A 14,346-nucleotide genomic window follows, 5' to 3' on the forward strand; every position below is an offset into this window, starting at 1 on the left:
GGGTGGTAAACCCGCCGGCGCGGCCGCGCGCTCTGCCGCACCCGCGCCGCGTCTCGGGGACGGGGCCTCTAAGCGCTCCTGCAACGCGAGTCGTTTGAAACGAAGCCCTAACTACTGCTTCTGTGAGGCGAGCCCCCCTGCCTGCCCTCCACTGCACGGTGCCGAGGAGCCGCTGAACCGGGGCTACGCGAGTTTCTTCTAGCTTTCCGTTTACCAGGTGCCGATGGCGTGCAAACGTAAATCGCATGCAACGTCTGTTCGATGGATGAAGACCTTCCGCCCGGGCCGTGTGCCGCGTGGGTTTCTGCCCGTGCCCTCCCTGTGCGCGGTTGGCAGCAGCGTGCCACGTTCTGTTCCAGCTCTTCCTGGTTGAGCTGAGTCCGGTATTGCTGCTCGTTGCCCCCTCCCAGCACCGCGGCCCGCTTGAGAGCAGCTGCGTTTCCAGGTCTCTGGTTTTTAGCTCCGGTGAACAGAGCGGAGGCAAGAGGTTCGGTCTTCTGTGGCGGAGCCGCTGCAGGGTTAGCTCTGTGTCTCTCCGGAGTGACTTTGGCCCAGCACGTACCCGCGTTTCATTTTACCGCTGACTGGTGTTTAAAAAAAATAAAACCACGGACTATGTGCTCTAGGTGAGCTGCTGCCCCGAACAGATGCGGTCGAGTGTTTGCCGGCGTGTGCCCTTGCAGTGCAAAGAGCTTTCGATGTTCACTCTCTCTCTGCACCAAGTACTACAAGTTGTCAAACCGGTGGCTTTGCTCTGAAAACGTCCCCGTAGAGATGCCCCCTTCCTACGTTCTCAGGATACGGTCGCCTTGCTTATTAGCTGTCTCCGGACCGCGACATGCCGAAGTTTCAGGGACAGTAAAACGTGATGATAAAGTGTTATGGGAGTTGCCCCTTTCCCCTGAGTTAATAGAAGACATTCGGGGGTGACTTTCTTTTTCACAGCAGCCGTCTGGCTTTGTGGCCCAACTCTCTACTTGACTTTAAAAGCGGGGCTCTAAGGTAAATGATACAACAACCAGGGGCGGCTCCATTTCCTTAGGAGCACTGGACTGAAAGGGACTTCCTGGTTCCCGAGTCCCCTCCCTGCTCCCGTCCCGTCACCCCTTGGATAAACAATGCAAGTTCCTTCTCAGAGCGGGTTCGGCCTGGGCTCGGCTGCCGCGATAAGTACACAGAAGCAGGCTCGCTCGTCACAGAAACGCTGCCAGGACCGGTGCAGAGCCTCGTGGTCTGGGTGGCCAGCTCGGCTCGTGTTCTTGTGCTGATGTGGGGGTTTTTTTAGCTAAAGTAGATCTCCCTGTGTGATACCGGCCCCCTGATGTGTTTAGGCAGAACGGCTGTATCTCTTGACGGTTGTCATCTTGCTTCTTATTTTCTCCTCTCATGAAATAAGCTTTCTGTTCCCTTCATTGCCCTGGGGACTCTTCTTTGCACCTGAATTCATTTTTTGAGCACAGATGAGCTCTCCCCAGCGGCTGGTCGAATGGTGGCACGAAGCCTTCCCCAGCTCTTGTACACACATCGGACCTGATACATCCTGGGATCTTGTTTTATGGCTCTGTCATATTTGCTCGTAGCCATCCTGTGCAATTAACACACCCGTGTCTTTGTCCTCCTCTGCCGTAAAGCACTGGGGGTGCGGTGCAAGCATCTGTTAGGGGTTACTGCTGTGATTAGCAAACAACTGCAGACCTTAGAGATGGACAGTAGCCGTTTCACTCACACCGGCCTTCGTGCACAGAGATAATGCTTGGTTCTCTTGGGGTGGTCACAAAGATTGGAGTCCTGGAGGATTTCTTTGCCTCAGGGCTGGCTCTTGGGCAGGCGAGTAGCGGACAGGGCAGCTGGTTTCGGTGAGTCTCGTCTTCCAAGAAGACATCCTGAAAGCTTGCGTCTCTGGCCATGTCCCTTCCTAAGAGCTTCAGCCTGCAGTGCACTTTGTAAAGAACCACCTGGGGCCCTGCCTTCTTGCCCAGCTTTCCACCGTCAAGTGCTTGCTTTCAAAATGTTTTGCTCTGCCTTTCGTGAGCTTCTGCCAGGCAGTCGTAGAGGCCAGGAGGTGCCGCAGGCAACGTAGGAGAAGCTGGGGCTCAGAGCAGGCAAAAGAATGCATTTTATGCCTAGCCCACATGGCAAGGGGTGAAGAAGGGACTTTCTCTCCTCCCTGGGCTGGATAAATTGCTTTCTCCTGTTTTTTTCAGGGTTCCTGAGTGATGACAACCTACTGCTGCAGGGGCAAATAGATGCATATCTAGAATCCGAGGTACCTGCCCATGGCCGTCAGCTCTGGTGCAAAGATCCCTACTGCAGAGTCAGCAGGACTGTGAGCTGCACCGTGCATAGAAGAGGTGGGTCTCAGTCGTGGTTGGGGTAGCTCCTCTCTACGTTCCCTCCTCCACAAAGGCAGTTGGCCCGGAGGTATGAATACTACACAGTGCTCATGAAAGCTGCAGTGCTGTCAGTTGCCAACAATTATGTAGAAGTTCCTCCTCCAGGCAGGAACGCAAAGGGCAGGGCACTCAGATAACATGTTCCCAGACCATGCATGCTGCTGTATTTTTGTATTGGGCGAGAGTGTTTTCAGAGCATGTAGAGTCATGAATGCACAAATCGCTGTTGCTGGCTCTGTGACAAGTTGGGAGAAACACTGCCTTTCAGCTGGTCACAAATGAAAAATGTGTTGGGTTCTTTATTGCGAAGCCTAGCTGTGTGTCTGCTAATGTTGAAGAGTCACAGGGAAGTGCTGGGTCCCGGCAGCTGCCTGTACCACCCCCTCAGTCAGAGTCACAGAAACCCCCTGCTCAGATCAGGACCAGCCCCAACTACATCATCCCAGCTGAGGTTTTGTCTAGCTGGGTCTCAAAAACCTCCAAGGATAGAGACTCCACCACCTTTCTGGGTAACATGTTCCAGTGTTTTACCACCCTCCTCATGAAAGAGTTTTTCCTAAGATCCAACCTCAACTTCCCCTGCTGCAACCTGAGCCCATTGCTCCTTCTGTCATCTCGCCACTGAGAACAGTCCAGCTCCATCCTCTTTGGCCTCCCTGCAGGGTGTTGAACCATGCTCAAGTACTTGAGTCATTTCCCTAAGCCCCCTGCTCTGCTCCTTGCTACGCTGTCCCTGCTAGGAGCAGGGTGAGAGTTCTCCTTTGGGGGCGTTGATGAAGTCAAGTCACATCTGACTGCTAGTCTGTCAGAGCAGGCCAAGCCTCTGCCCAGTGCCTTATCACCTGTTCAGCTGCGAAATCTGTGTGAGGATGACTGGTGGCAGCTTGCAACCCTGTGCACGTGGCTGTGTGTTCGTGCTGTGCTTTCTGTTTCTTGTTGGCCACAAGAGCACTCGGGTCTCAGCAGGGTCCCTGTGCTGTGGGCACTGCGCAGACACGTAATGGAGAATGATGCCTGATGCTTTGCACAGATAGATTTTAGTCTGACCTGTGCTACATGGGTTTGCGTAACACAGGGTTGCACCTCTGGGTCCTGCTTCTGCCTCCACACTTAAGGCTGAGTTAGAGCATGGCCTTTAGAAGGAAGTGCCTCATCTTGAATGGAATATGTCACTGGGTGGAGACTCAGCCACGTCCTGGTTCAGGTGACTTGGTGGTTAATGACCCTCACTTACAGGTGCACATCTTTATTCCTAGCAAGGTTCATTTAACTGTGGTGTCAATGCCTACATGGGCAGATGGGTCGCTAATTGGCTGGAGGGCCACGCCCAGAGAGTGGTGGTGGACGGGTCATTTTCGACCTGGAGGCATCTGAGCAGTGGGGTCCCCCCAGGGCTCAGTCCTCGGGCCCGCACTACTCAACCTCTTCATCAACAGCTTGGACGAGGGGGTGAAAAGCACCTTGTTCATATTCGGGGGTGACACTAAGATGTGGGGAGAGGTGGGCAGTAGAGGAGAGGGACAGACTGCAATCAAAGCTGTACAGGCTACAGGGGTGGGCGGATGAGAACAGGATGGGTTTCAACACTGACAAGTGCAAGGTGCTGCACCTGGGGAGGAAGAACCAGCAGCACACCTACAGGCTGGGGAACTCCCTTCTCATCAGCGCAGAGGCAGAAAAGGATCTTGGAGTCATTATAGACTCCAAAATGAACATGGGGGACCCTGGGGGTCTTCAAGAGGAGGTTGGATATGCATCTAGCTGGGGTCATCTAGACCCAGCACTCTTCCCTGCCTATGCAGGGGGTCGGACTCGATGATTTATTGAGGTCCCTTCTGACCCTAACATCTATGAATCTATGGGCTGGCAGTGTAGGGACGTAGTCAGGAAGGCCAACTACACCTTGTCATGCATCCACAGATGCATCTCGAGCAGGTCCAGGGAGGTGATCCTCCCCCTCTGTGACACTGGTCAGGCCGCAGCTGGAGTACTGCGTCCAGTTCTGGGTGCCGCACTTCAGGAGGGATGTGGACAGCCTGGAGAGGGTCCAAAAGAGGGCCGCCCACATGGTCAGGGGTCAGCAGGGCAAGCCCTATGAGGAGAGGCTGAGGGACCTGAACCTGTTCAGCCTCCAAAAGAGAAGGCTGAGGGGGGATCTGGTGGCCATCTATAAACTGGCCAAGGGGGACCAGCGGTGACTGGGAGAGTCCCTGTTCCCCCAAACACTACGGGGAGTAAAGAGGAATAACGGCCATAAGCTGACTGAGAGTATATTCAGACTAGACATCAGGAGGCACTACTTCACAGTCAGGGCAGCTAGGATCTGGAACCAACTTCCAAGGGAAGTGGTGCTCGCTCCTACCCTGGGGGTCTTCAGAAGGAGGCTAGATAATCACCTGGCCGGGGTCATTTGACCCCAGCATCCTTTCCTGCTGTGGGAGGGGGTCAGACTTGATGATCTGCTCAGGTCCCTTCCAACCCGACCAACTATGAAACTAGCTTCTGTTTCCAGCTGTTGGAGCTGTCTTTTAGTCCATCTTTGGTGATACAGAGACCTCCCCACTTCTGACTTGCACCTCCTGATGCCATATCCATGCCCAGACTTGCCCTCTTAGTGACAGCATTGCTGCTTCTCCTTGAGTGTTGCTCTGGCATCTGCCTTGTCACGAGGCGAGGTGCGGCGCATCCCCATAGGGTTGCCCCTCTGTAGGACGTCGGCCATCGGCAGGGAAGCAGCACTCGTGTTCCTTAGCAGTCTGGCTCTTCCCTAAATCCAGCTGCTTCCTTCTCATCCTTCTGCTCAGTTGCAGGCCCAAGATGCTGAGCCGCCTGTCCGGGTTGGCGAACACTGTTCTGCAGGAGCTGTCGGGGGATGGAGCTGACGGGGAAGCGGAGACTTCTGCCCCCGTAAGTACGGTGCATCGTGCCAGTGGTGGGCTTGGGGTGAGCTGCTGGACGCCTGTGGGTAGCGTCCAGCAGCAAGTGCCAGGCAGAACCGCGGGACCTTTTCAACCAGTGGAACCAGCTAGCAGAGCGGGAGAGTGGGCAGTGACCTGAGCTGGGAGTCTGTGGGATGGTTTTGAGGGAGCTGTGTGGCCATCGGCTCTGCCCACTGCACTGTGTCTGGACAGTGGTGGGTGGGGATCAGGGGAACCCCACTGCGTTAGACTTGTCAGGCTCTCCGAGGCCGTGTTACAGTAGAGATACTCCCTTCCCACCTGGTTCTGGCTGGGCTGGCCTCATTCATCAACAGGGATCCTAGTTTTCCGTTTCCCACGGAAAAACAGAAAACCACAGATTTCCCATTTTTATCGGAGAAAACATGGATTTTCCCTTTTAGAAGAGAAACCCATGAATTTCCCTCTTTTGCAAAGAGCTCTGGAGGCTGGCTGAGTTCCAGCCTACAAGAGCTGTTTGCAAAAGGGGTGGGGAAACCCTCGATCCTGTGGGGAAGGAAAGGGAGGGGGGAAGGGCAGGGCCCAACACTCACACTTACTGGAGGCTGCCTCCGGCTCGCTCTTCTTGCTGGAGGTAAGTGGGGCTTGGGGGTTGCGGAGCAGGGATGGAGGGGAAGCTGGCTGGGGGCTGAGGGGGAGCGGGGAGGTTTGCAGCCAGCCAGGCACTCTGGCCGGGAGGGGGTTTGAGGCCTCCCCACTCTTGGCTGGAGTGCTCGGCTGGCTGGAAACCCCTGCTGCTCCTGTTTGGTTGCAAACCTCCCTGCTCCCTCAGCCCCCAGCCAGCTTGGGCACTCCCCAGCCGGGCACCCTGGTTGGGAATGGGGGGTTTGCAGCTGGCTGGAAGCGGCGGGGGTTTGCAGCCGGCCGAGCACTCGGGCCAAGAGCAGGCAGGCTGCAAACCCTGGGTCACAAATGCTGTGCTCCCTGCCCTGATGCCCTTTCCCAGGCTCTCCAGAGTGCAGCGTGTGCAACTGGCGTGGCAGGACACAGCAGGGTCATGCACGAAAGCAGCCTGCCGCTGCAAGCTCCATGCTGCCCTGGCCACACTTCCTCTGCGTGCATGGGAGCAGTGCACATCTTCCCTGCCCCTATCCCCCGCACAGATCTGGGGGGCGCGGGTTCCCCCCTGCCCCCCAGGAGGGCATGCTGCCATTGGGAGCTGGCCCTGCCCGAGCCTGCAGTGGGGTGGGAGCCGGCTCATGCTTCTGCTGTAGCAGCCGCTGCCTTCCGTTCGGGGCATGGGGCTGCAGACCCGAGTCCAGAGTAGGTGCTTGCACCACCTCTGGAGGGAGCCTATTCCAAGCCATGGGGGCTCGGATGGTAAAGAAGCTTTTCCTTATGTCTAACCTAAAATGGTCTTGGAGGAGTTTGTGACCACTGGACTTTGTCATCCCTTGGGACACTCTGGTGAACAGGCGTTCCCCCAGATCCTGATGTACGCCCCTTACATACTTATAGGTCTTATATACTTATAGGTGTTTCCAACTGCTCCTCTGATTTCTCCAGGTGCCAGTGTTGGAGTCGGCAATGGAAAGCAGGGACGAGACGCCCGAGGACATGCTGGAGCGTCTGGCCCACACGGAGCGCCTGGTTGTCCAGCTGAAGGATCTGATCCGAGAGAAGGATGCCCAGCTCCAGCAGAAAGAAGTTGTACTCAAGGTAGCCTGTGGTTCTGTGGGGGGCTGGGTGAGATGCCGCTGCTGTTTGCCAGGCAGTCGAGCGTTGGGCTTCCCCAGAGTGTGGGGGTCTCGTGTCTGACTTGGAAATACAAAGTCAGTGTGGCAACATGGAGCTATGGAGACATCCTTCTCTTGTGGAGGGAGCCATGGCATCTTCTTCAGTCTCTCTGCCCCTTTCCTTCTGCAGGAGGAACGGGAGGCGGCAGATGCAAAGCTGATGAAGTTGAAGCTTCAGGCCAAAGCCAAGCTGGCAGCTCTCAACAAGCACGTGGAAGAGCTGACGGGGCAGGGGGCATCGCTGCCTGTGAAGAGCCCGCCTGGCGAGCAGCTGGATCCCAGTAAGGTGGGAATGTCCTGGCTGTAGAAAAAGCTTTGGGGCAGCCTGCGCCTCAGCCCCTGATGAGCTGTGAGGTGCCCTCCCCCTCGGCGTGGGTTGGCACGATAAAATTACAGAATCATAGAAAACTGGGGTTGGAAGGGACCACAGGAGGTCACATTTATCCAACCCCCTGCTTGAAGCAGGACCAGCTCCAACTACATCATCCAGCTGGAACAGCCTGCCATCGGAGGTGGTTCAAGCACCTACATTGAACACCTTCAAAAGTAAATTGGATGCTTATCTTGCTGGGACCCTATGACCCCAGCTGATTTCCTGCCCTCCGGGTGGGGGGCTGGACTCGATGATCTTCCAAGATCCCTTCCAGCCCTGATGTCTATGAAATCCCAGCCAAGGCTTTGTCTACTGAGGTCTTAAAAACCTCCAAGGGTGGAGATTTCCCCACCTCTCTGGATGACCTGTTCCAGTGTTTTACTACCCTCCTAGCGAGAGAGTTTTTCCTAATATCCAACCTCGACTTCCCTTGCTGCAGCTTGAGCCCATTGCTCCTTGTCCTCTCATCTGCCCCCACTAAGAACAGCCCAGCTCCATCCTCTTTGCAGCCCCCCCTGCGGGGAGGTGTGAAGGCTGCTGTCAAATCCCCTCTCAGTCTTCTCTTCTCCAGACTAAATCAGCCCAGTTCCCCCAGCCTCTCCTCACCAGTCCTGTCCCCCAGCCCCGAACCATTTTCATTTCTCTCTGCTGGACTCTCTCCAATGTGTCCACATCCTTCCTGTAGTGGGGAGCCCACAGCTGGACACAGGACTCCAGATGTGGCCTCCCCAGTGCCCAATAGAGGGGAGGAATCCCTGCCCTCGATCTGCTGGCAGCGCTCCTACCAATGCAGCCCAGGATGCCGTTTGCCTTCTTGGCACCAAGGGCACACTGCTGGCTCCTGTTCAACTTGTCCCCCATCACCCCCAGGTGCTTTTCTGCAGAGCTGCTGCCCAGCCCGTCCTCCCCAGCCTGTCCCGGTGCATGGGATTGCTCCCTTCTCAGTGCAGGACTTTGCACTTGTCCTTGTTGAACCGCATGAGATTTCTTTTGGCCCAATCCTCCACTTTCCCGAGGTCTCTCTGAATCATAGCCCTACCCTCCAGCATATCTACGACCCCCACCCCAGCTTGGTGTCATCTGCAAACTTGCTGAGGATGCACTCTGTGCCATCTTCCAAATCGTTGATTAATAGGGTCATTAATAGATGGAGGGTTCCTGTTATTGGAGAGCATTTGGGTTTGGATCTCTGCTATTCATGTTCCTCCCATTAAATGACCCTGCAGGCTGAGGGAATGCTATTCAAAATGCTCCAGCAGGGAAGTCTCTCTGGAGCCAGAGTCCAGCTGCTTCTGCAGGATGCTGTAGTCTTCTCTCAAATCTGTGGCCTGACTCCCTTTGCCTCGGCCACGGTGTGGGGAAGAACTTGCCATCATTATTTTGTCTGAGCTGTAGCTGGGGCAGGGGAAGGGGGGAGGTGCAGCTGCAGAGATGACCAAGGTGGTTAATGAACTTGAAAGAGAGCAAATTCCAAATTGTTTTAGTGCAGCACATAGCTAGTTTGTGTAGCTCGCTGTCACTGAGGGCGTGGGCTCAGCCTTAGTAAAGGGTTATAGTAGTGCTGTAGCTGCGATGCACGAGGACCAACAAGAGATACTTCCCAGCACATCTTACTAAGTGGATGAGAGACATTTATATAGGTGCAAATGTCCACAGTTACATTCAAGAGAATTGCATGTTTCAGGGGCCTTATGTAAAAACTTCATCTGTGACTTAGTTATTCTGAAATTGGCTGTTAATGAGTTTTTCTTCATCTTCTGAATGACCTAGTATGGGCTATAGCTGGAGGTGGGATACTCTGTGAACCTGGCATCTCCCATTGATAAAATAACTGTTTCTCACACAAGGGAAATGGGGTTGATCTAATCCAAGGGTGTCCAATTTGTGGCACAGGTGCTACAAGTGGCACGGGCAGCTTCTGTACGTGGCTCTTGGCAGACGGGTCAGGGAGCAGAAAGCAGAGCAGCAGATCCGGCAGGGAGCAAAGGGCCAAGAGCAGAAGGCAGAGCAGCAGATGGGGGAAGAGGTTCACCATGATGTTCAGGAAGGGTACAGGCCTAAAAGGTTGGCTCCTGCTGACCTGATCTGTCTGGACTTCAGTGCGGTGTTTGATGAGGCTCCGCACAGGACTTTTATTATCCAAATGGAAGAATACACACTGGTGACAAGAAAGGCGAGAGTGGCAGGACGCTGGCTAGAGGCGTGACAGCATTCGGTCGTGCTGCCAGGTGGACTCCTGAGCTGGAGGGAAGTTACTAGTGCAGTTCCTGAAGAGACTTAGTATACTCCTTAATGATCTTGGCACAAAGAGTAGGAGGGTGCTTGTGGCTGGTACAGACCTGGGAAGCATTGCCCATGCAGAGGGAAGCTGGAGTACATCACAAGAGGAACTGGATAATAGAAACAGGAGGAAATTTAACAATTCAGAGTGTAAAGTCGTGCACTTAAAGGCTCGTGACAGGTCTTTCTGCTCTAGACTGGAAGTTGAAATGATGGGAGGAGAAAAGATGTAGGTGTGTAAGTCAATCGCAGGGTGACGACGAGCCACCAGCGTGACAGCCACAGAGCAGGCAAGTGCGATCCCAGGAGGCTTTTAGGCAAGACATTTCCAGTAGAGCAAGGGAAGTGTTACAAGGTGCTGCTGAGACTCAACTAGAAAATGGCCCGGGTCTGGTCACCTGCGTGCAGGAGAGAGGACCCCTCACTGCAGTAAGTGCAGGGACACATGAGGAGAGTCAAGGGACTGGAGAGCCCGCTGTTCATACATTCATAGATGTTAGGGTCAGAAGGGACCTCAATAGATCATCGAGTCCGACCCCCTGCATAGGCAGGGAAGAGGGCTGGGTCTAGATGACCCCAGCTAGATGCATATCCAAGATATTCAAGAGGAGGCTGAATCAGCTCGGCTTGTTTAGTCTGCAACAGGGCGCTCAACCTCGGCCCCCGGAGCCTCAGAGTCCAGCCCGTGCGGCTCCCCATGGGTCAGGAAATTTAGTGGCAGGGGAGCAGGGACCATTAATACTGCCGCCCCTGCCCGCTGCCAACTTCCCAAGCCCCACGGGGCAGGTCAGAGCTAGGCTGCAGCCCCTTCCCAAATGGGGCCTGTTCTCCCTACCAAGCAGGCCATGTACCCTCCCCTTGCAGGCCTGGACTGGGCCAAGTCATGCATCTTCCCCTCCTGTGGGGCCAAGTTGGCCCCTTTCCCTGCACAGCTGGATTGGGGCCGCACTGCCCGCCTCCGCCCTCTGCACGGCCAGATGGGGCCTTGCCATACCTGTCCCAGGCATCAGATTGGGTTCACCAGCCGGATCCAGCCCCTGGAGGGATTGGGCAGTGCCCATTCGGCCTGCTGGACAATGCTGGGCACCGCCTGTCTAGAAAGAGGTCATTAGTCGCGTTAGTGTGATGTGAGGCAGAAGACAGGGCAGTGTGGTGCATTAGAGACTCGCTCGTGCAGAGAGGGATGAATTTAGAGCAGCGATTCTCAGCCAGGGTGCCACGTGCCCTGCAGTGCTGGCACCGTGAGGTGTGCAGACACGGTTCACAAGATAAGCCCAGCAATTTCAAATAGGAATCCAGAGTATTAAAGCCATCCTGACCTGTTGTGGTGTTTGCAGCAGGAGATTTGCTCTGTTATCTTTCCGTAATCCAAAAAAGAGGGAGAAGTAAGAGCTGGCATTTTCCATGGGGACCTTGAGTCTATCAAGAGATGCCTCGAGTCTAAAAAAGGTTGAGAACCGCTGGTTGAGCGAGGCACAGCAGTCATGTCCCCTCATGGCCTCTCTAGATTTGCAGGAGAGGGTGATTTAAATTGAAGGACTGTGTTGATTCAGGAACAAGTGGGGCTGAACTGGCCACCAATGACTGCAGGCTAGAAATTAGAAGTGGGTTTCCAAGCATCCAAGGAGAGATGTCCTGGAACAGCCTTCCAGTTGGAGCAGTGGTGACGAGAAACCAAACTGGTGTTAATAGGGAGGCAGATACCCTTCTGAAGGGGATTATTTGACCCAGTTGCCTGAAGTAGCAGGGTTGAGCCCCAGCGATGCAGCTGGTCTCTTCCAGTCCCAGCCTGGTCTAACCTACTTGCTCCTTTGCCGCAGAGGATGTGTTGCTGCAGGGAGGTGATTTCTCTCTGGCAGATCTCTCGAGTGCTGGCATGTGGCATGCCAGAGGTGATGGCCGTTACTGGCTTGTTTTGGCAGTCATGGTGGGCACAATATATACGTATTTATTAGTGGGTTTTTTCATGCCAAAATGAGGCCTTATGTGAAAGCTGACATGCTTTCCACGTCTTTCTAGGCAAAACTCCAAAGCAGTGTGAGCTCCTGGGCTGGGGACAGTGACATGTCCTGAGCAAACCCAGGCTTCAGACTGTATTTTCACAGCACTGTCTGTACTTTGAGCTCTCTCGGCTCCACTGTCGGGGCAGTTCGTTAGCCCAGGGAGCAGCTGCTGCCGTTGCTGAGTTAATGGTTACACTTGTGTGCTCCCCTATGCCACGTGCTGAGCTGCTGCAAGTCCCTCTGCTCTGGCTAGATACTGCCTTAGGGCTCCCTGTCTCTTTGCCCGTGCCAAAAGTTGGCACCTCAAATTCCAGCAGACGCTGCCTAACCCCAGTCTGGTCGATAACTGTCTTTCTCAGTCCTTTTCCCATCAGGAAGATTTAACTGCCCATTGTTAATTAAAGGGGTCCCCTCTTTCACTCATTAGTGATAGTCGGGAGGTGCGTATGAGTTACAAGTCAAGGCAGCCATGCGGGTCTGATTGCATGAAACTCGCAGGTTGTAGCTGCACCATGGAGTGGAGAGACTTGGATAGCTGCTCACCGCATCATTTACTGTGAAATAACTGAAGACATACATAGCAGCAGCTAACAAAAGGGTGAGGAATTAGGGAACAGAGCAATAAGGAAGCAGGTTGCAGTTAAGAACAGCCCAGTACCCTGCACTCCAGTTGAGACTGAGTTGTTATGCTAGAGAGTGTTGTTTTCTCATTGTTTGCTTCCTTTCCACTCAGAATGACCAGAGGACGAATGAAGAGCACAGAGAAGAGGCTGAAGCTCTGAAACAGCAGCTCCAGGAGCAGGAGGAGACTCTCAGGGACTTGAGGGAGCAGCTAGCTGCAGCCAGAGAGAGCCAGAAAGACATGCAGGCCAACCAAGCAGCCCAGGTAGGAAGACGGGGTCAAGCCATCTAAGCACTCGCTAGGAGCGAGTCATAGATTCATACATGTAGGGTCAGAAGGGACCTAAGTAGATTTCATAGACGTTTGGGCTGGAAGGGACCTCGGAAGATCATCGAGTCCAGCCCCCCACCCAAAGGGCAGGAAGTCAGCTGGGGTCATAGGATCCCAGCAAGATAAGCATCCGAATGTATCTTGAAGGCGTTCAATATGGGTGCTTGAACCACATCTGATGGCAGGCCGTTCCAGACCTTGGGGGCTTGGACAGTAAAGAAATTCTTCCTTATGTCCAGTCTGAAACGATCTTGCAGGAGTTTATAACCGTTCGACCTCGTCATCCCTTGGGGCGCTCTGGTGAACAAACGTTCCCCCGGATACTGGTGGTCACCCCTGATAAACTTGTAGGTGGCCACCAGATCACCCCTGAGCCTGTGCTTTTCCAGGCTAAAGAACTCCATAGCCCTCAGCCTGTTGTCATAAGGTCTGTTTTCCTGACCCTTGATTATGCACATGGCTCTCCTCTGCACTCTCTCAAGCTTCTCCACATCCTTTTTGAATTGTGGAGCCCAAAACTGGATGCAGTACTCCAGCTGCGGCCTCACCAAGGCTGAGAACAGTGGGAGGATGACATCCTGGGACTCGCATGAGAAGCATCTATGGATGTAAGCCAGCATTTTGTTCACTTTACTAGCCGCAGCATCGCATTGCAGGCTCATGTTCATCTTGTGGTCAATGATGACCCCCAAGTCTCTTTCATCCGTAGAGCTAACCAGCGTAGCACTGCCAAGCCTATAATTTGTATAGGTCTCTCTGAATCCTAGCCCTGTCCTCCAGTGTATCTACTACTCCCCCCAGTTTGGTGTCTTCTCAGGTGTTTATAGGTATTTTCCACTCATGTGTCTAGGCGTGGGAAGTCAGAAACACACAGTAATGTACACACGTGTGCATGCACACTTTCCTGGATTATTTTGTCTCCTCGTAGTGTCTAAATGAGGTACTGCAACGTCCACTTCTAGACATGACACGATCCCCAGCCTTGGCTGGCCCGGAGGGACCCTAATGAGCAAACAGCACACTAAAACAACCTAAAACATAGCTGTCTACTTATCAACCTAAAGCAAATGCACCCATGGAAAGCCTCAGATCTGTGTTTGTCAGCAATGCTCTATGTGCAAATCATAGGATGTGGATTAAGATTCCTGGTATATTATTATTATTATTACTACTATATCCCAGCGTCTCCAAAAGGCATAGAGCTTAGCTTAATCAATGGTGACCCATGACAGGTGTAAAGTCTGGTCCTTGTTTCCCCATGGTTCAGAGGTGGGGACCTCATCCAGATTTGGAGAGGCACATTGAGCAGACACTTGTTGAACCCCTTTAAGGCTGATCCTGAGGACGGGGCATGGCCTATCCTGGTTACATCGTGCTGAGGGTGGGGGTGAGCCGGCACGCTGGATCCTTGGTGCTTTCTCATCATGACTTCTTTCTGCTGGGGTTAGTCCCTCGGTACCCTCTTCTCCACATAGTGCTTTTGCATAGATCATCAAGTTCGACCCCCTGCTGTGGACAGGAGAGAAAACTGGGCTCATATGACCCTGGCTAGGTAATCGTCAAGCCTCCTCTTAAAGACCCCCCCCACCCCAAGGTAGGAGCAAGCACCACTTCCCTTGGAAGTTGGTTCCAGATCCTAGCTGCCCTGACTG

At 54.0% G+C, this 14,346-nt stretch overlaps 2 protein-coding genes across 4 annotated transcripts in view; one reads left to right on the top strand and one right to left on the bottom strand.

The window, feature by feature from the left end:
- LOC102378112 (guanylyl cyclase-activating protein 1-like) overlaps positions 1 to 337 on the bottom strand; it is a 14,492-nt gene extending 14,155 nt beyond the window's left edge. Inside the window, exon 1 of the mRNA XM_025195114.1 lies at positions 215 to 337. Coding sequence (XP_025050899.1) covers positions 215 to 247 — 33 coding nt within the window. The 5' untranslated portion in view covers positions 248 to 337. The remainder of the gene's footprint in view (positions 1 to 214) is intronic.
- Positions 338 to 827: 490 nt separating this feature from the next.
- GOLGB1 (golgin B1) overlaps positions 828 to 14,346 on the top strand; it is a 45,042-nt gene continuing 31,523 nt past the window's right edge. The window contains exons 1-6 of one of the 3 annotated variants that reach the window (XM_025195113.1): positions 828 to 1,002; positions 2,205 to 2,351; positions 5,198 to 5,300; positions 6,857 to 7,009; positions 7,217 to 7,372; positions 12,476 to 12,628. In XM_025195113.1, coding sequence (XP_025050898.1) covers positions 5,211 to 5,300; positions 6,857 to 7,009; positions 7,217 to 7,372; positions 12,476 to 12,628 — 552 coding nt within the window. In that variant the 5' untranslated portion in view covers positions 828 to 1,002; positions 2,205 to 2,351; positions 5,198 to 5,210. The remainder of the gene's footprint in view (positions 1,003 to 2,204; positions 2,352 to 5,197; positions 5,301 to 6,856; positions 7,010 to 7,216; positions 7,373 to 12,475; positions 12,629 to 14,346) is intronic. The other 2 variants (XM_025195112.1, XM_006038588.3) reach the window with 2 other exon arrangements.

Source organism: Alligator sinensis, unplaced genomic scaffold (genome assembly GCF_000455745.1).
Source record: "Alligator sinensis unplaced genomic scaffold, ASM45574v1 scaffold1845_1, whole genome shotgun sequence".
Taxonomy (NCBI): domain Eukaryota; kingdom Metazoa; phylum Chordata; order Crocodylia; family Alligatoridae; genus Alligator; species Alligator sinensis.